Source organism: Salvelinus namaycush, chromosome 4 (genome assembly GCF_016432855.1).
Source record: "Salvelinus namaycush isolate Seneca chromosome 4, SaNama_1.0, whole genome shotgun sequence".
Classification (NCBI taxonomy): Eukaryota; Metazoa; Chordata; class Actinopteri; order Salmoniformes; family Salmonidae; genus Salvelinus; species Salvelinus namaycush.
The window spans coordinates 49,458,570-49,478,576 of NC_052310.1; the positions used below are offsets into that span (position 1 = coordinate 49,458,570).

At 42.2% G+C, this 20,007-nt stretch overlaps 1 protein-coding gene across 1 annotated transcript in view; it reads right to left on the reverse strand.

Annotated features, from left to right (window-relative positions):
• LOC120046589 (ankyrin-3-like) overlaps window positions 1-20,007 on the reverse strand; it is a 144,415-nt gene that overhangs the window by 63,554 nt on the left and 60,854 nt on the right. Inside the window, exons 2-17 of the mRNA XM_038991954.1 lie at window positions 18,714-18,815; window positions 18,321-18,419; window positions 17,367-17,465; window positions 16,696-16,794; window positions 15,524-15,709; window positions 15,005-15,028; window positions 13,127-13,225; window positions 12,405-12,503; window positions 10,540-10,638; window positions 10,115-10,312; window positions 9,048-9,146; window positions 8,445-8,543; window positions 8,192-8,290; window positions 7,865-8,062; window positions 6,487-6,585; window positions 5,312-5,410 (exon numbers count right to left, since the gene is read on the reverse strand). Coding sequence (XP_038847882.1) covers window positions 5,312-5,410; window positions 6,487-6,585; window positions 7,865-8,062; window positions 8,192-8,290; window positions 8,445-8,543; window positions 9,048-9,146; window positions 10,115-10,312; window positions 10,540-10,638; window positions 12,405-12,503; window positions 13,127-13,225; window positions 15,005-15,028; window positions 15,524-15,709; window positions 16,696-16,794; window positions 17,367-17,465; window positions 18,321-18,419; window positions 18,714-18,815 — 1,797 coding nt within the window. The remainder of the gene's footprint in view (window positions 1-5,311; window positions 5,411-6,486; window positions 6,586-7,864; window positions 8,063-8,191; window positions 8,291-8,444; window positions 8,544-9,047; window positions 9,147-10,114; window positions 10,313-10,539; window positions 10,639-12,404; window positions 12,504-13,126; window positions 13,226-15,004; window positions 15,029-15,523; window positions 15,710-16,695; window positions 16,795-17,366; window positions 17,466-18,320; window positions 18,420-18,713; window positions 18,816-20,007) is intronic.

Below are 20,007 nucleotides of genomic sequence, written 5' to 3' on the forward strand. Positions count from 1 at the left end.
TAGATAAAGAGATGATAACACACAGTACACTAGACATTCCATAATCTTAGCTAGGTGCAAGATTTAATTTAAGGCCTTGTTACGCCTAGGGATATCTTTAGTTTTACTGATATAATTTAAATAGTCTTGTCAGACAAATTTCAACCACCAGGATGATGTTAACAGAAACTACATGTTTCACCCTCTTCTCCCTTCACCAGACACACACTACTAAATAACAATAGCGCCAGGCAGACAGAAAAAGAGTATTTGGCTGGATGTTAAAGCCGGATCCATCCCAACATTCCCAAAGGGTTTCCCTGGGGAGGACCATTAGAGGAGCTCCACTGGTGGTATGACACTACAGGGAGGCTTTAACGCCATGAAAAGTCCAAGGAGTGCAGGGCGGTGGGGGGTGTAATGCAGACAGAGCTGAGACCGTGGGTAGATGCAGTAGGCAGATATGGAAAAGTGAGACAAGCTCTTGACACCTACTTCAACTGTCATATAATAAATAAGGTAACTCAGTGCAAGGCAGTAATATTAGTTCATACCATGATAACAAGCATATCATATCACAGTTGATGACATAGTACGACTACGTGTATTAAATCAGATTTGATTTTTGTATTCTACGACTGTTTCAGGCCATTGGCAAAGATTTCCAGACTGTATAAATGTACAGTTTTCCATCTGTCTGTCTGTCTGTCTGTCTGTCTGTCTGTCTGTCTGTCTGTCTGTCTGTCTGTCTGTCTGTCTGTCTGTCTGTCTGTCTGTCTGTCTGTCTGTCTGTCTGTCTGTCTGTCTGTCTGTCTGTCTGTCTGTCTGTCTGTCTGTCTGTCTGTCTGTGTGTGTGTGTGTGTGTGTGCGTGCGTTTCTGCTGTGACTGATGCCAGAAGGGCAGGCAGCTGAGAAACACATCAACTGTTTTCTGTCATGTGACTTATAACCCGTTTAATCTCAACATCTCACCAAGCCAAGCCTGAGCCTCCAAGAGAAGATTTAATTTATTTCCAAAACACTGAAATTAGACAAGAGACACTGACTGTACCTTGTTAACACAGATTTACAGTGCCTTCAGAAAGTATTCAAACCCCTTGACTTTTTCCACATTTTGTTGTTAGAGCCTGAATTTCGAATGAATTAAATTGAGATTTTGTGTCACTGATCTACACACAATACCCCGTAAGTGGAATTATTTGACAAATTGTTTACAATTGTTTACAAATTAATTAAAAATAAAAGACTGAAATGTCTTGAGTCAATAACTTTTCAACCATTTTGTTGTGGCAAACCTAAATAAGTTCAGGAGTAAAAATGTGCTTAACAAGTCACAAAATAAATTGCATGGACTCACTCTGTGGGCAATAATAGTGTTTTTCCCCATCGCTGTACCCCACATATGCAATTATTTGTAAGGTCCCTCAGTCAAGCAGTGAATTTCAAGCACAGATTCAACCAAAAAGACCAGGGAGACTTTTCCAATGGTTTGCAAAGAAGGGCACCTATTGGGTAGATGGGTAAAAAAAGCAGACACTTTGGATGGTATATTAGTACACCCAGTCACTACAAAGATACAGGGGCCCTTCTTAACTCAGTTGCCAGAGAGGAAGGAAATTGTTCAGGGATTTCACCATGAGGCCAATTTTGATTTTAATACAGTTACATAGTTTAATGGCTGTGATTGGACATAAGTGAGGATGGATCAACAACATTGTAGTTACTCCAAAATACTCATAAATGACAGTGAAAAGAAGGAAGCCTGTACAGAAAACAAATATTCCAAAACATGCATCCTGTTTGCAATAAGGCACTAAAGTAATACTGCAAAAAATGTGGCAAAGAAATTAACTTTTTGTCCTGAATACAAAGCGTTATGTTTGGGGCAAATCCAACACAACACATCACGAAGTACCACTCTTCATATTTTCAAGCATAGTGGTGGCTGCATCATGTTATGGGTATGCTTGTCCTTGGCAAGGGAGTTTTTTGGGGATAGAAGAAACGGAATAGAGCTAAGCACAGGCACAATCTTAGAGGAAAACTTTGTTCAGTCTGCTTTCCAGACTGAACAAAGTCTGCTTGGGAGACAAATTCACCTATTAACAGGACAATTACCCAAAACACAATGCCAAATATACACTGGAGTTGCTTACCAAGAATGTTACCAAGAATACCACTGAATGTTCCTGAGTGGCCTAGTTACAGTTTTGATTTAGATAGGCTTGAAAATCTATAGCAAGACTTGAAAATGGCTGTCTAGCAATGATCAACAACCAACTTGACAGAGCTTAAAGGATTTTTTAAAGAATAATGTGCAAATATTGTATAATCCAAGTGTGCAAAGCTCTTAGAGACTTACCCAGAAAGACTCACAGCTGTAATCACTGCAAACGGTGATTTTAACATGTATTGACACAGGGGGTTGAATATTTATTTAATCAAGATATATTAGTGTTTTATTTTCCATCCATTTTTCTTCCACTTTTACATTAGTGTATTTTGTGTATATTGTTGACCAAAAAAAAGACAATTAAATCCATTTTAATCCCACTTTTTAACACAAAAAAGTGGAAGAAGTCAAGGGGTGTGAATAGAAAGAGAGAGAGAAATATTGTTTTACAAGGCTTCCTTCATCCAAGACAGTTGTATTGGATGTAAGTATTGGATGTAAGTGGATAATTTCCAACACTACAGCAGGGCCTGTACGAACACACAGCCAACCAAAAGGTGACCCTAAGTCACTGGGCATGGTCCACTCTGGCACACGTAGAGCTTTGTCTAACTGTTATGCGGTTCAACAACAGCAGTAACTAAGTTACCATGCTTTTCTATGGGACCACACAGAAGGCTGTGACAGTCTTGACAAACAAGCAGAATGAAGCAGTCAATTTAGCACTCAATCCTGTCACACAATAGCACATTTACGAGCCTATATCATCCATGGTTGCTTTTTGAAAGACAGCACTGGAAGTTAAATCCCTCCTACCCTCTCCTGTTCTCATCATCATTGGTTAATAAAACAATCCGTTTGTAGCATGATGTACATTTTACTGAAGTGTACTCTTTCAGCTACTAGATGTCTTTAAAGTTAAGCCAATCCAAAGATTAAACCTAACTCTCAAAGACAATGTTAAAGACAAGACCGGTCAAGGACAAGAGACAACAAACATAAACACATTTAAGAGTATAAAAATACAAACGAATGAATGGTTCATCAGTTCGTTATAAGCTGGTACTGTAATGTTTATCAGCTGGCACTGTGGACCAAAAGGTCAAACATCTACATTATGCCTGCGTAACAGTATGTGGTGCATTTCACAACTCTTAATACAAAACTCAAAACACATCATCAAAAAGACAGTTGTTTCAAAACTCTTAGCACATTTTCAATTGACTAAGTCAAACAGACAAAATCAGTCACTTTTTCACCAAACTTGATCAGTGTTTCATCTACAAATACATGTTCCACATTGCAATACAGGTTCATATCAAGTCATTGCCTTTCGCAATGCAATGTTTCATTAATTTTGATATGATTCTCTTCACTTTCATTAAAAATACATGTTCCCATTACTTAATCCTACTGCTCTTAATTGATGATCACTTAAATTTTCACAAATGAAATTGAAGTTTATTGGTCGCGTACACAAATTAGCTGATGTTACAGCAGGTGCAGCGAAATACTTGTGTTTCTAGCTCCTACAATGCAGTAATACAATATCAATATAATACCAATACGCAAATAATCCAGAAAGTCCAAAACAAGAAAGAAATGCATCCCGTATACAGTAAACATCTATCCAAAATGAGGTTGCTCTAGAATTCAGTACTGTAATAACGTGATATATTCCATTTACATAGCAGACTTTTATCCAAAGTGTCAACAGTCCACACATTTTGGTATGTGACCCCAGTGGGACCACTACAATACAATACTGTAAAATACAATACACGATTACAATACAGCTGGAAGATGTATGATTGCCTTCCCCACGAGTGTACCACCCTCCTTCAGGCCATAGATGAAGCATGCAATGATTTCAAATCGAAACATACACTACCGTTCAAAAGTTTGGCGGCACATAGAAATGTCCTTTACTTTTGAAAGAAAAGCTCATTTTCTGTCCATTAAAATAACATCAAATTGATCAGAAATACAGTGTAGACATTAATGTTGTAAATGACTATTGTAGCTGGAAACGGCTGATTTTTTATTGAATACCTACATAGGTGTACAGAGGCACATTATCAGCAACCATCACTCCTGTGTTCCAATGGCAAGTTGTGTTAGCTAATCCAAGTTTATCCTTTTAAAAGGCTAATTGAGCATTAGAAAACACTTTTGCAATTATGTTAGCACAGCTGAAAACTGTTGTTCTGATTAAAGAAGCAATAAAACTGGCCTTCTTTAGACTAGTTGAGTATCTGGAGCATCAGCATTTGTGTGTTCAATTACAGGCTCAAAATGGATAGAAACAAAGACCTTTCCTCTGAAACTAGTCAGTGTATTCTTGTTCTGAGAAATTAAGGCTATTCCATGCGAGAAATTGCCAAGAAACTGAAGATCTGGTACAACGCTGTGTACTACTCCCTTCACAGAACAGTGCAAACTGGCTCTAACCAGAATAGAAAGAGGAGTGGGAGGCGCCGGTGCACAACTGAGCAAGAGGACAAGTACATTAGAGTGTCTAGTTTGAGAAACAGACACCTCACAAGTCCTCAACTGGCAGCTTCATTAAATAGTACCCGCAAAACACCAGTCTCATCGTCAACAGTGAAGACTACGGGATGCTGGCCTTCTAGGCAAAGTTGCAAAGAAAACGCCATATCTCAGACTGGCCAATAAAAAGAAAAGATTAAGATGGGCAAAATAACACAGACACTGGACAGAGATATGGCTTTTTCTTCGCAACTCTGCCTAGAAGGCCAGCATCCCGGAGTCGCCTCTTCACTGTTGACGTTGAGACTGTACAATATGTTGCATTTGTTGCTATTGGATTAACTGCTTGTTAAAATAACTAAATTGAGAATATATCATTATGCTCTATTTTGGTGATTAAACGTATATTTTGGATCAATGGTTGTGTGGCGCAAGATGTCTACAAACAAAATGAATGCAGAATGAAAGGTGTTGAATGCGAGACTGGCTGTGTTGCAAGTGTTACCAGTTTGGAGTTTTGTACTAAGAGTTTAGAAAATTCACCACATACTTCTGAAAATTGTACCAAAGCAATTAAAAAAACTGTAATCAGATCAATGAATCCAAATCAGTATGGTACTAGTCCCATTATGCTGACTGTGTATGACATTGTGTGTTTGAGTGAAGTACCTTGGCGGAGGCGTGGGGAGATGCTCCCTGATCCAGAAGCAGTAGAGCCACTCTCTGATTATCGTAGTGAGCAGCTACATGCAGTGGAGTTAGCCCACTCTAAAACACACACACATGCAACACGACATTAGAAGGGGAACAAACACCAAAGCATCAGCAGGGGGGAAGCCAGAACATAATCAGAACAGACGGAAAAGCCATGGAGCTGATGGAACCCACTCAGACGTGGACCTGTTTTAGTGTGACACCACTGAGCACACAAAGCTGAATGAAACCCACTTACAGTGCATCCACACAACTAGCAAAATAAAGAATATTTCAACAGAAATATATTCAACAGAAAATATATTTCTAGCGATATACAGTCACCCAGGAAACCAAATTATGTTATTGTGTGTGCGTGACAGCCTGCATATTATTTTGCTACAGTGTGGATACACCATTAGATGGGAACTTGTTTTAGCGTGACACCACCAAGCACTGTTAAACCACAAACAGTTTTTTTAGGAGACTCCATCTTCATTATGATACCTTCTTGCTTTTATATTTAGCACTTTCAGATGGATGGACACAGACACTGATCTGACACATAATTATTACCAGTAGGCTCCTTATAAGTGTGTGTGTCTGTGTGTGTGTGTGTGTGTGTGTGTGTGTGTGTGTGTGTGTGTGTGTGTGTGTGTGTGTGTGTGTGTGTGTGTGTGTGTGTGTGTGTGTGTGTGTGTGTGTGTGTGTGTGTGTGTGTGTGTGTGTGTGTGTGTGCGTGTGTCTCAGAAGAGAATGAATGAGTGGGTGTCAACAGGAGGAAAAAAAACAACTATGCAAAAAATTGTTTTAGTGGAAGACAAGCATCTGTTTGCTGTGCCGTCTTGGGAGAAATCATGATTTCCCTCAGTCCCGCTGCAGCTCCTACAGTCTATCTTCAGTAGGGTTCTGCTCCTTTTCAGAAAGACGCAGGTGATACCATGGTAGGAGACCAAAGTCCTACAGGATGTCGTATGACATCCATTCCAACAGAGGGAAGGGGAGAGTGGACCTCTACTATCTCACTCACTCTATTAGAATGAATTATATTGGTCTCAAACACCACAAAGGATCCCATATAACTAGAAGCAATTCAAATTGCCAAGTGAATGTTATTGTACTTCAAGAGTTACTCTCTTCACATATCCTACCTTTCCAGCTGCATCTGGAGCTGCTTTCTTCTGAAGAAGCAGGCTGGCCACTTCCATCTTCCCATACTTGGCTGCCACGTGAAGAGGACTGAACCCTTTCTGTAGAAGACATCAGGAGACACAGCATCAACATGAGACAGCCAGGGAGAACAGACCTGCTCTGACGACCTAACTGACAGCACTGTCTGTTAAACAGGAGAGCTGAAGTGCATTCAAGACGTGCAAGGTTCTGCAATGTTGCAAACAGCAACAGACGGGGACACTGCAACGGCATACTGTTAAATAACCTTATAGTAGGGTCTCGTTCACTTCAGCTTCATTGCCATGTGAAAGGAAGTATGGTGGGTGGGAAAGGTGTTTGGCTTGCTCAGTGGGTTGCGATAACCTGAGAAATGATGTCACTGGGTCTGTTTTTCATATCCTATTCGTCATCTATAAAAGGATAGCGTATAATGTGATCATGTTAATCTTGGCGAAGTCCCTCTGTGTTAGGGAGGGTATTTTAAGAAATTAGGTCATATTTTCCAGAGGAATGTGGAACTCCTACAGATAACTCCCATATCACGCACAGCAACGTTTGGCCTAATTTTTCCTAATGTTGTAATACACACTCAATATTGCCATGCAATTGTGATGTCCTGTTATGGCCTATTTTTCTTCAGGGGCTGTTCTCTATTTTCTAATATCTCCAAAGGAATTATACTTATTGTTGGTCGTCATTGTAAATAATAATTTGTTCTTAACTGACTTGCCTAGTTATTAAATAAAGTTTAAATAAATAAATAAAACATTAAATGGTATTATTGTTAAAACAAAATGACTGTGTTTGGTTTGGCGGTTTGGCGCCCTCTGCAGTCACTGTACTGTGCAGTGCCATCACAGCCAATCAACTGGTCCCACTATGACTTGACGTCATGCCTCTGGACAGCTACGGTATCTAAGGTACTGTCCCCTCAGATATAGTGTGTGTTTTAGAGAGCGAGAGAGCGAGAGAGAGATAGAGAGATAGCTGGAGAGAGAGAGAGAGAGAGACGGAGGCACAAAATCACGTACAAATGCACCAATTCCCCAAGGTCTTATTTGACCTTCAAGAAGATCATAGCTCAATTACATGTGTAAAAGCGTAAGGAAATTAGCTTCCATGTCATTTTCATCCTGATAAGGTTTAGGAAATGAAAAATAAACACCAGTGATGAGGAAAAGCATCTTCAAAAGGACTATTGTTCTCCAATCAATGGTAGAAATGTTCAATCCACACTGTCCTTAGCCTGAACCTGCTGATCCTCAACTGACTAAACTACAACGACCATGGTTGAACTGTTATTTGTGAGTGCTTGCTTTTAATTTTCTGGTTGGACCCTAACCCAATCACACAGACCTTAGTGGAGGCTGAGAGCGATGCACCCTGGTCCAGCAGCATGGCAGCTACGTCCTCGTGGCCCTCGCGGGCAGCCAGGTGGAGGGGTGTGTAGCCTGACGTGGTGGCAGCATTGGCAGAAGCCCCCCGCTGCAGCAGCTGCTGGACGATGTCAGCCTTCCCCAGCCGGCTAGAGATGTGCAGCGCCGTCTGGTCGTCCTGGGGGGAGACAAATACTATTATATTCTGTCCATTCTCTTCACAATGTGCAATAAAGTGACACCACATCGGTTCTCAACCCAGTTAGACCACGAAGGGTGTGTGGAGGGCTCCCTGACCCCTGCTCACCTTGGCCTTGGTCTCCACATTAGCTCCATTCTGCAGCAGGTATCGCACAACGTCTGCCTGACCCGCCCGTGCTGCCATGTGCAGCGCTGTCTCACCCCTCTGGAACACACAGACGGACAGACGGGCAGACAGGCAGATGGGCAGACAGACAGACATTGGTAATCTGCATTTACGTATGTATGTATTACTCAATTTTGACTAGCTTATAATTTTTTTTGAATTTCTGAAGAGCTGAGTGTAGTGTGACACCCACCACATTGGTGGTGTTGGGTGAAGCTCCGTGATGTGTCAGAGAGTTGACAATGTTATCATGTCCCATGAAGGCTGCCACGTGGATAGGAGTAAGTCCAGACTGCAAGCAAATCACAATGATAGTTACCAATCAATAGCATGGGTTCAACTGTACTGTATACCTTCAAACAGGGGTGTCAAACATATGTCCCGAAATCGAAACTGTGTAGAAATGGTAATGGACCTACATTCATACAGTTTCTTTACTGTGTCCAGCTTGCTAATAATCACTGAAATGAAACCTAGACAGTCAGGGAGCGTGGAAAATTCCCAAAACGATGGATAAGGGACTATTTTTTGAAAAGTTTGACGCCAAGGAAATATAACACATTTTCAGTGCCACCCTACAGACCTCGTTGAAGACCAAATGCAGTCCATGAGGCAAAATGAGTTTGACACTTCTGTCTTATAGTAAGAGAAATGCTCACATTCATTATTTTCAACTGTACCTAAACAAAATTATTAATTTGTCTATGATCTTTGAAGTTCCCAGCCAAGTCTGTCCTCCTACCCCTAACGCCCTGTGTTACCCCAGGCCCAGCCCAGCCTTCTAACCCTAGCGTACCTCGGTCACAGCCTGGATCGATGCGCCGTGTTTCAGCAGCAGCTCCATCACTTTGGCGCGGTTCTTCTTGCAGGCGATGTGAAGCGGGGTGAAGCCGTTCTAGAAACAGAATACCACAAAACCAAGTCTAGAAACAGAAACTACTCAACTCCTCAGGTATTTTGGCACAGATCTAGTTTCTAAGGAAAATGGCAGTTTCTCTTTACCCCTATTTTTTATGTAATAGTTTAAACATGTGAGAGAGTAAGCTCGTGTTGTAAACCTTAACGAAGTTTTATGCCACAGTCGTGTAACAATTATCCACACAGTTTCTCCTTGCCAGTAAACCTCAGAGTGACCACAACCACAGTTTGAGTCACCACAAAGTATAACAACATACTCAGTGATGTGTCCCAAATCAGTCTTTTCTCTCAAAACACACACACAGGCACGCACACATATGTGCACTCTCAAACACAAACACACACAGAAACATACCCAGAAACGCAGCTCTGCAGATCATCAAACACAAGCCATTTGAAGGGAGTATCTATACGAGAGCTTTATGAGAGCTCGACCCACTGTGTTGTTGTGAATGGCACATAACTGAGGGATGGGCGTGCATTGTCTCTGATTACTTTTATCAGTATGGAAAGGGGAAGTTACTGTGCAATCAGGAAATGAGCCTGGCTAAAGAAAAAGACAGTTGCCGACCCCACCCAGGGCACAAAAGTGTAACGAAGTCATAACTTCCTTCACTCCATCCCACTGTCTTTCCCTTTCTTATTCCCCCATCCTCACCTCATCTCGTTGTCACATGCAATTGAGATTTTCCCCTCATCATCACCGCAAACAGGACACAAACAGAAACAACTACCAGAACATTACACAAGAGTAGTCAGCAGAGTGACATGACAAATCCGTCCCACCCTCAGGTCGCAGGTTCAGGGTTCTGTGTGGCCGGAAATGTTGCTATGAAAGGTTGTTTGTACCCACAGCATTTGCATTTTAATCCTGAATTTGTATTACCCTGAAAATCTCTCCCTCTTCTTACACATGCAGCCCAACCATCCACCCCTCTTTCTCACCAGTGCTTTAGCGTTTGGGTTGGCTTTCTTGTCCACTATGAGCTTGGCCACTTTGTAGTGTCCACAGTGGGCGGCCACGTGTAGCGCTGTCAGGTAGTCATTGGTGACATCATCGACAGGGACGTCATTCTGGAGGAGTAGCTGGACACAGTTGATGTGGTCGCCCTGAGTGGCCATGTGCAAAGGGGACAGCCCGTTCTAGAAGTGTTACAGACATAATGTTATATCACTGATCTATAGCAGTTGAAAATGTAACATTATAGCAAAGTTTTGTGACAATCACAATTCTATCAGTGGTAGGAGACATTTGCAAACAATTTTAGATCAATTCTCCTTGAAAGTTACCTGGATGAACATGTGCTTTACAAGTTAGATGCAAGTATTATAATTTCAGCAACAAAGTATACGATAGAAGCTGGTGTTACCTTTGTCTTGGACAGAATGGGTGCTCCGCGGTCCAGCAGAATCTCAACCACTTGTTCATGACCACTCCTCGCTCCACAGTGAAGAGGTGTCAGTCCGTCCTACACACAACAGCATGGTCAATAGGACCACAGAGTGGAAGGACATGAAACATTCAGCCCACTATGGACTGAAATTCTGAAAAAAACAAGTCTTGATAATATTTGAGTGCATACATACTGTATTAGAACAGGGTTAAAACAATATAACATGACCTGTCATCAGTGACAAAGTGCTGCATGCTAGGCATGTTAGGCATATACAGTACCAGTCAAAAGTTTGGACACACCTACTCATTCAAGGGTTTTTCTTTATTTTTACTATTTTCTTCATTGTAGAATAATAGTGAAGACATCAAAACTATGAAATAACACATATGGGATCATATAGTCACCAAAGGAGTGTTAAACAAATAAAACATATGTGAGATTCTTCAAAGTAGCCACCCTTCGCCTTGATGAGAGCTTTGCACACTCTTGGCATTCTCTCAACCTGTCTTGAAGGAGTTCCCACATATGCTGAACACTTGTTGGCTGCTTTTCCTTCACTCTGCGGTCCAACTCATCCCAAACCATCTCAATTGGATTGAGGTAGGGTGATTGTGGAGGCCAGGTCATCTGATGCAGCACTCCATCACTCTCCTTCTTGGTCAAATAGCCCTTACACAGCCTGGATGTGTGTTGGGTCATTGTCCTGTTGAATAACAAATGATGGTCCCACTAAGCCCAAACCAGATGGGATGGCGTATCGCTGCAGAATGCTGTGGTAGCCATGCTGGTTAAGTGTGCCTTGAATTCTAAATAAATCACAGACAGTGTCACCAGCAAAGCACCCCCACACCATCACACCTCCTCCTCCATGCTTCACAGTGGGAACCACACATGCAGAGATCATCCGTTCACTGACTCTGCATATCACAAAGACACGGCGGTTGGAACCAAAAATCTCAAATTTGGACTCAGATTTCCACCGGTTTAATGTCCACTGCTCGGGTTTCTTGGCCAAAGCAAGTCTCTTCTTGTTATTGGTGTCCTTTAGTAGTGGTTTCTTTGCAGCAATTCGACCATGAAGGCCTGATTCACACTGTCTCCTCTGAACAGTTGATGTTGAGATGTGTCTGTTACTTCAACTCTGTGAAGCATTTATTTGGGCTACAATTTCTGAACTTTAATGAGCTTATCATTTGCAGCAGAGGTAACTCTGGGTCTTCCTTTCCTGTGGCGGTTCTCATGAGAGCCAGTTTCATCATAGAGCTTGATGGTTTTTTGCAACTGCACTTGAAGGAACTTTTAAAGTTCTGGAAATGTTCCTGATTGACTGACCTTCATGTCTTAAAGTAATGATGGACTGTCATTTCTCTTAGCTTATTTGAGCTGTTCTTGCCATAATATGAACTTGGTCTTTTACAAAATAGGGCTATCTTCTGTATACCAACTCTACCTTGTCACAACACAACTAATTGGCTCAAACACATTAAGAAGGAAAGAAATTCCACAAATTAACTTTTAATAAAGCACACCTGTTAAATGAAATGCATTCCAGTTGACTACCTCATGAAGCTGGTTGAGAGAATGCCAAAAGTGTGCAAAGCTGTCATCAAGGCAAAGGATGGCTACTTTGAAGAATCTCAAATATAAAATATATTTGTATTTTTAACACTTTTTTGGTTACTGCATGACTCCATATGTGTTCATATGTGTTATTTCATAGCTTTGATGTCTTCACTATTATTCTATGATGTAGAAAATAGTAAAAAATAAAGAAAAACCCTTGAAAGAATAGGTGTGTATATAAACAGTGTTCTATTTAATTCTGTGAAGGCACTCACCTTGGTTTTGCCATCTATTTTGGAGCCTCTGTCCAACAGCAGTTTGACCATGTTACTATTTCCTCTTTTAGATGCCACATGGAGAGGTGTGATGTCATTCTGTTAGAACAGAGAGAGGAGGTAGGAGTGAGCCACACAGTACAGAGCTGTGAATATTATCTGGATGTTGTCCATATGGCAATACTAATAAACCTAAACAGCATCTGAATCCAGCAAGGGAAAGACGCCAGCCTTATATTGTTACAAAAACATAATTTGAGAAACAAACAACAATTTGACAAACTGATATTCAAAGTATTCTGAATATCACATGTGGTATGTTTAACTAAGTGGGTGGAAAGCTGTTCATTATTGAGTATTATACGCCATCTCTTGTGTAATTTACTATGGAGCGAATCATTCATTACTGTCGACTTCAAACAGAAACACAAACACTACAGCCAGACGCTGCCTTTTCATATAATTACAAGCTATCATTAAGCTAAGCTCTAATGTTGACGCAAATAGGGTGTCTGTTGTTACACTCCTTGATACGTGTTGTTATGATTTTAACACTATCACTGTATGATCTGAGTACAGTATATAGGCAGTGGGAGGGTGGGGTGATTTGAAGCACTATATGATGGAAAGAGGATGCAGTCTGTCGTGTGTAATTTTCCATAGAGTGTAGTGGAGTGTGGCTAGTAGCTCCTCCTGTCCAGCAGAGGGCAGAGCAGCCTTACCCTGGCCATGAAGTCCACAGCGGCCCCTCGGTTCAGCAGAAGCGTGGCCACGTTGATGTTGCCATAGTGAGCAGCGATGTGGAGAGGAGTGAAGCCGCTCTGAGGGAGCAGGAGAGCAGAGCACACAACGACGACACAGGAGTCAGAGACAACCAAAGGCTTGATATTAGTCTCTCATATTATCTATACTCGAATAAGTATACGGGCTACTACTGTACACATAAACAATCAAACATGACTTTTCTCACTGTGGCAGAGCAAGTCTTTGTTTTGAAAACCCGAACACAAATCCTGTAGACTAGAGTGTGAATGGTATGTTGATGTTCATATGTCATACCATTCAAAGTGATCATGAGCTTTCATGATTATTTCAACCTTACAACAGTTTTATACTGGACCGTAACACATTAACTACCACACAATAAGGATAGACATAGGGACATAAAGTCTGCAGTTACAGACTGTAGTTTATGTAGGATTACAACAGCCTGTTGACCCCATGTATCATAAATACATGGTGTCTTCATATGTGAATGTAACCTATTTCATTCACTGGGGACTTCCTAATGAAACCATGGCTTAGAGGGAAGCAGCATTCAAAGCAAGAGGAATATAAGGGAAATGGCACATCTCAGCTAAAGCTATCCAATCAGGGAGAGAATTTTAGATAAAGCTATCAATTCACAGAGATCCCGTTTTCAATTAGCCAATAATCCAATACAAAGCAGGTGGTTGACCAAGCTTCCAGCACATAAACCACTAAAGCTGTGAGCATTATACACTGTTCTATTTCTGTTCTAAGAATAAACAAATCAGCTTGAGGTTTCATACAAATACGAGATATTTTTGCATTAAACACTTAGTCATAAATGTAATATATCTGACATTCACCATGGGACACAGATGGTTCCATGAAGTTTAAAACATTAGAAGGAGTTAATCCAACTATCCAAACTATTTATTGGCAATGCTTTTAGTATCTACTATCATGCAGTGATATCTACATTTACAAAGCCAAGTAAAGATACTAGCCATATCCACCAGCCTGGTAGCCATGCTGACCAAAACAGGCATTCTGAGAGGGCAGCCTGCTCTGCTATTGTTTTTGGTGGGGTAGGGTCCTTCTGTTTTTCCTCTGGAAACAGCACTAACAGAAGTAACTAATGTCCCATGCACAAGCCTAAAGGGGCTGGGGTTGGGAAATGAAGATCTAAATGCAGTCTAATAAACAAACTAGTAGACCATTTCTCTGCTGCTGGGAGGCTGGGTTCCTTAATTCTAAAAGGCCAGATTATAATAAAAATACAGTCTGCTAAACAGTAAGACTTGTCTGTCTTGAGCCATAACGTGATTTATCATGAACAATGTTATGGCAGGATATCTATCTTGGTACCCATTAAAACCTTGGAACCCATAGAATCCTTGAAACCTTGGAACCCATGGAATCCTTGGAACCCATGGAATCTGTGGAAATCTTGAAACCTATGGAAACATTGGAACCCATGGAATCCTTGGAAAGAAACCTTGGAACCTATGGAATTCTTTCAAAACCTTGGGACCCGTGGAAACCTTGGAACTCGTGGAATCCTTGGAACCCACAGAAAACTTGGAACCCTTCTTGCCTCCAGCTACAGATATCCACAGTCCACATCAGTATTAGTAAGACATGCTGCATTATTACAGAACTATCGCTCTCCTTCTATCAGTAATAAGAGACACACTACATGAATGAAGCAATGGGGAAAAGGCAAAAAAAACTGAAAGAGAAGGGAGATATGGGGCTGCAGCAACACTAGTATATGGTATAGGGGGTTGTTTCTGTTTTTTTGGGGGGGGCTGCAATGGATAGAGTAAGTACTGTACAATGTACAGATATACCTCTGTCGTTCTATTCACCATCATCTAGGGGAGAGGGCACAAAACCGGCCAAGAGAGGAGAGAATTGGTGGTTAGTGTGCACACAACATCACACAACAAGGAGAGATTATAGGTAGAGTTACTGGAGTAGGTCTTTAGTTGGCCAGAGAAGTTGTGAATCACTCAACTTTACAATACAGAAACTGCCGCTGATGTTAAGATTAAAAGTTGCTAAATTCCAAACCAAACTGTCAGTTGTGGTTAAATTGTTCCACGGGATATAAGGTCACGGTACAGCATCAGCCATATCTCTTTATATCTATCTGCATTATTCTTTCTCTCCTCTGTATTGTCTGACTCAGAATAATGTAATGCATTATTACATATGCACCTACACAAAACCTCAAAGTAAATAAACAATTTAAAAAAAAAAATAGATTAAAACGGATGGACCTACTCATATGGGAAAAGAGCCAGAAAGACAGAGGTGAGAAGCAAAGCGAGAGATATAACATCAGCAGAATGTAGTGTAGTGGTCACCTTGGACTCTACATCTGCATTGTGGTCGTTCTGGAGAAGTAACGCTGCAGCCTTGGTGTCGTCCTTGCGGGCGGCGATGTGCAGGGCGGGCAGACGCACCTTGCCCTTGGTGTCATTCTCCAGGAGCAGAGACACCACCTGGTCATGCCCCTGCTGCAGGGCCACCGCCAGAGGAGTGAACCCGTCCTGTTAGAGGGAGGCAGGGGGAAACTTAGAGGGGTAGGGGAAGTGAGTGACATAGACATCCCACATTTCCACAGCAATGCTGGGCCACTTGGGACTATAATACTGTGTTACTAAGGACACAATGTTACATGTCCACAAGTATCAAATGTCGGACAGATGACGTCATGAAATCAATTTAAATAATACATCTACAGTATATTCCTCAAAGTCTAACCAACTATTTTACTTGCCTAAAATCCCCAAATCTATTGCACTTCGTCAAACATCAAACAGATACTTCACATTTCACTCTATATACAGTACATCTGACAGCGTGCAGGAGGATAAACTGTATACATTACATAACACAGTATAGGGCACTTCTCTCCCACGTCTAATCCCTTACATAATTCCCATTACAGTGTGTGTGTGTGTGTGTGTGTGTGTGTGTGTGTGTGGGGGGGGGGGGGGGGGGGGGGGGGGGGGGGGGTTCTCATGGACAGTTTTTGTGGACTGGACCAGTGGTTTTAACTGGTTGTACTGGTGGCTTTTCCTTACAGGCAGCAGATCCTGGCTCCAGCAGCAGGCAGCTCTCAGTGTAAACCAGACCATAGAGGGTATAAGGGACCTTATCTCTGGCCTGCTCAAGGTCATTCAGCTCTACTATACACTACCAATCAATGAGGCGCTGCCTGTTGGAGTCCCTGAACCCACCACAGAGAGAGAGGGAGAGAGAGAGAGAGAGAGAGAGAGAGAGGGAGAGCGAGGAAGAGAGAGAGAGCAATAGAGTGAGAATGGGAGAGAGTGAGTGAAAGAGAGGGAGGTAGTAACAGAGAGAAAGAGGGAGATGGAAATAGAGAAAGAAAGAGGTGATGTATAGAGAGTAAAAGAGGTGGGGGAGAGGATGGAGGTAAGCATGTAAAGCTGTAGATAATATGGAGGCAGGGAGAGAGAGGGGGAGGAGAGCAGTGAACAACATAACAGGCAGGGTGGGCGGGGACACACACCTCGGTGGCCATACTCTGGCTGGAGTTGTGTTCCAGGAGGAAGCGAACCACCTCCAGATGGTTCTCCTGGGCAGCCATGTACAGTGGGGTGAAGCCATTCTACAAGAGAGGACCAACAGGAAACTCAACAATCAATCATAAAGCACACAGAGTAGCCTATAATATGACAGACAAATATATTATACTTTATCATACCACAGCTCAGACAATTCATACAGTACTATACAAAGCACTCTTTGGTGGAGTGAAACATTCCATTGATCTTTGTCAGCCCAGTTTATTGCTATTGATCTGAGGAATGTCTCAATGGGGCAAGATTGGGATTTTTGATGAAAGGATATTTCCCCCTGTCTCAGAGATGTGAAACGCATGGACAGCACAATCCTAGAGAGTATATTCCCAGTCACAACCCTGACAGACTAATACCGCTGCTCTGGCAGATCTCTCAAATGAACGATTTTCAAGTGGTGAACAGATATATAGAGATATGGTTGTGTAGATGTTTCAATGATAAAGATATGGTAATGTTAATATGTTAAAAGCTTTCCATCGTGGAATACAGTGTGAGTCCTATACAGACTCCTTGTCGTTTGAATGTGTGTTTAATGGTGTGTTCTGATATGTTCTGTTTCTCTGACCTGAGTTATGTGTGTGTGTTATGGATACCCTACCTGAGACTGTGCGTTGACATTGGCTCCATTGGTGACCAGCTCTTTCACCACTTCCGTTTGGCCGGCCAGGGAGGCTATGTGAAGAGCGGTGTTTCCTTTCTGCATTAGAGAGGAGAATGAGAGGCATGCCAGTTAATCTCTCCCCCACCTGTCCCAGTGTACCATTCCCCGCACCGCCTTGCCAAACCTCAGTTATGCCTTTGTAGCGCTGGCATTCTCGCTCTGGCCTCCCGCTGGCCCTGGCTGCCATTGATGTGTCACTTCCGATGTACCACGTCCAGCACATAAACAAGGGGCCCTCGTACCACCACCATAAATAAAACCGGTGTCGTTTTTAATAAACTGCAAGCGGGTTCTGAGCGGTGTGTTGACCCCGAGCATCCACGTGATGGAGTCTCTGATGTCAGCAACACTGTTGCACAATATCAACATAACTCACATAGAGTACAGTGCTGAACATGAGGAGGTGAGCATGTTTGACCTATGGATAAAGACAACAGCTGGTAAAGACAACCGCTTTCGTGAGAGTTCCTAGTCTCTGCTCGGTGTTTGAGTAGTTTGAAGGCTGTCCTTAGTGTTGAATTTTTCATAGTGCTCAGCGTTTATATATAACCTGTGTCTGCTTTCAATGGAAGAGAGGGAACACTAATGGTAGCCACAGTCTCCAAGTCTTTCTATGAACAAACATGGACATGCTGCTGGCCACACCAATGCTAACCACTGAATGCTCGGCTCATGTTGTGCTTGTGACCAACTGGGTCCAGAACCTTTGTCATCTGCACACCTCGAAGCTAAGTCCACTGAATATCAGCCCTAGGAGCTAACACAAGTCTTCAGGTCTCAGGCAAATGTTACTCATCATGCATACTGTTCACTAAACCAACTCCGCTACATGTGGCCCTACAGTGTTGGCCGACAGCAACAAAGCAGTAATAGATGCAGAGTGGGACTAACCTTGGTTGCTGCGTCCACATTGGCTTCTAGCTTCAGCAGCTCAGCCACCACCTCCACATGACCCTCCTTAGAGGCCAGATGAAGAGCGTTCAATCCATTCTGAAAGAAATGACAAAGTGTTAATATACATCTCTGGCACCCATACATTCTCTGTAGAACAGACAGATTGTACACATGGCGTGAGATTATTCAGACGAGGAGCTGCTATGCCTTTCAAGTCCATTGAAATGAGTGATTTGTGTTGTGGCCTTGTTAACTACAATGTTACACAATTATCACACAGCCACAGGATTAAATGTATTTGATGCATATAGTTTCAGTTACATTAAAAGTAATGTATTATGTACAAAATGAATGAACTGAGCAGCAGATGTTGGATATTAAGCCACCCACCTGGTTGCAGATGTTGATTTCCACCCCAGACTTCAGGTAATCCAGGGCCTTTTCAAGGTTCCCAGCCCGCGCTGCTCGCAGGTAACTGGCATTGCTGTCCGACTAAGGATGGAGAGAGAGAGAAATATAGGTCAAATACAGTCCACATACTATACAGACATGTGTCTACTGCTCAACAGCAGAAGGCTAGAATGAAAACATCGGTTCACGTTCTCAGGGAGTCACTGCCATAAACAGTCACACACACCCATGCAAACACAGGTATTACACACAAACCAAAAATCTCAGATACTGTACCAGAGTCATGTCTTTCTCAAATCCCAAAAACCCAAAGGTCTTTTGTTTTGTGTAGAACTGTAGCTACATTTGAACTGTATTGCAAAGTACGGTAACGGTGGACAGAAATAACACATCCCAAAGATCCAGCCAAATAAATTGAGCTACTATCCCAACAAACTGGCCTTCTACGTCATCCTTTCTTCGTATCAGATCCAAGGACGTTGTGATGCCAGCAGCGACAAACCCAAATATCTCACGACTCCAGAGTAAGACAAGGGTGGGTGGTCCTGATTGTCAATACAGAGACCTCTCTCTAACAGTAAAGATAAGAAAAGACATTCTCAGGAGACAACTCTCTCAGTCCTCCTCTTCTAGAAACAAAGAATGTACTGTATTATCCCTCCTTTCTGCTTTGCTCTTCTTTATTTTAAAATAGAGAGGGCTTTGTGAACAAAAAAAATGATGACACAAGCCATTTTGGGGTTTGCCCATCTAACAATTGTTTGTGTGTAGACGGGTATGTGCGTCTGTGTCTGTGCATGCATGTGTCTGTGTATGTATGAGTGTGCTTATGTGTGCTTGTCTGTCGTGCCAGCTCACGTCAGATTGTTCTGTTTATGTCTGGGACATTACACAACAGAAACGGACACATAGCAAAGTCTGCACCTTTGCTTGTTGTAATTGTATGAAGTTGATTTCCAAAACCCAGCACCAGTACACATGCCATCAGAGCATGCAGTTGAGATAGACTGCTACATCAAATGGTCTCCGAGGCTAAATTCCCCTGAATTAACCAATGCCCAGACCTTCTAAATTTAGCCCGTTTCCAGAGACACTTACAGTAAACTGGCAGACCCAAACAACATGTGCCACAACCTATTCCCCACCCCCATACTTTTCCAGGAATAGCTCTGATGGCTTGACAAATGAACAAGACATTCTTCCAGATTGCTCCAGTGATAGGGACTCAGAGTGGACTGTGGGAGCAATGTCAGAAGAGTGTGTGTGTGTGTGT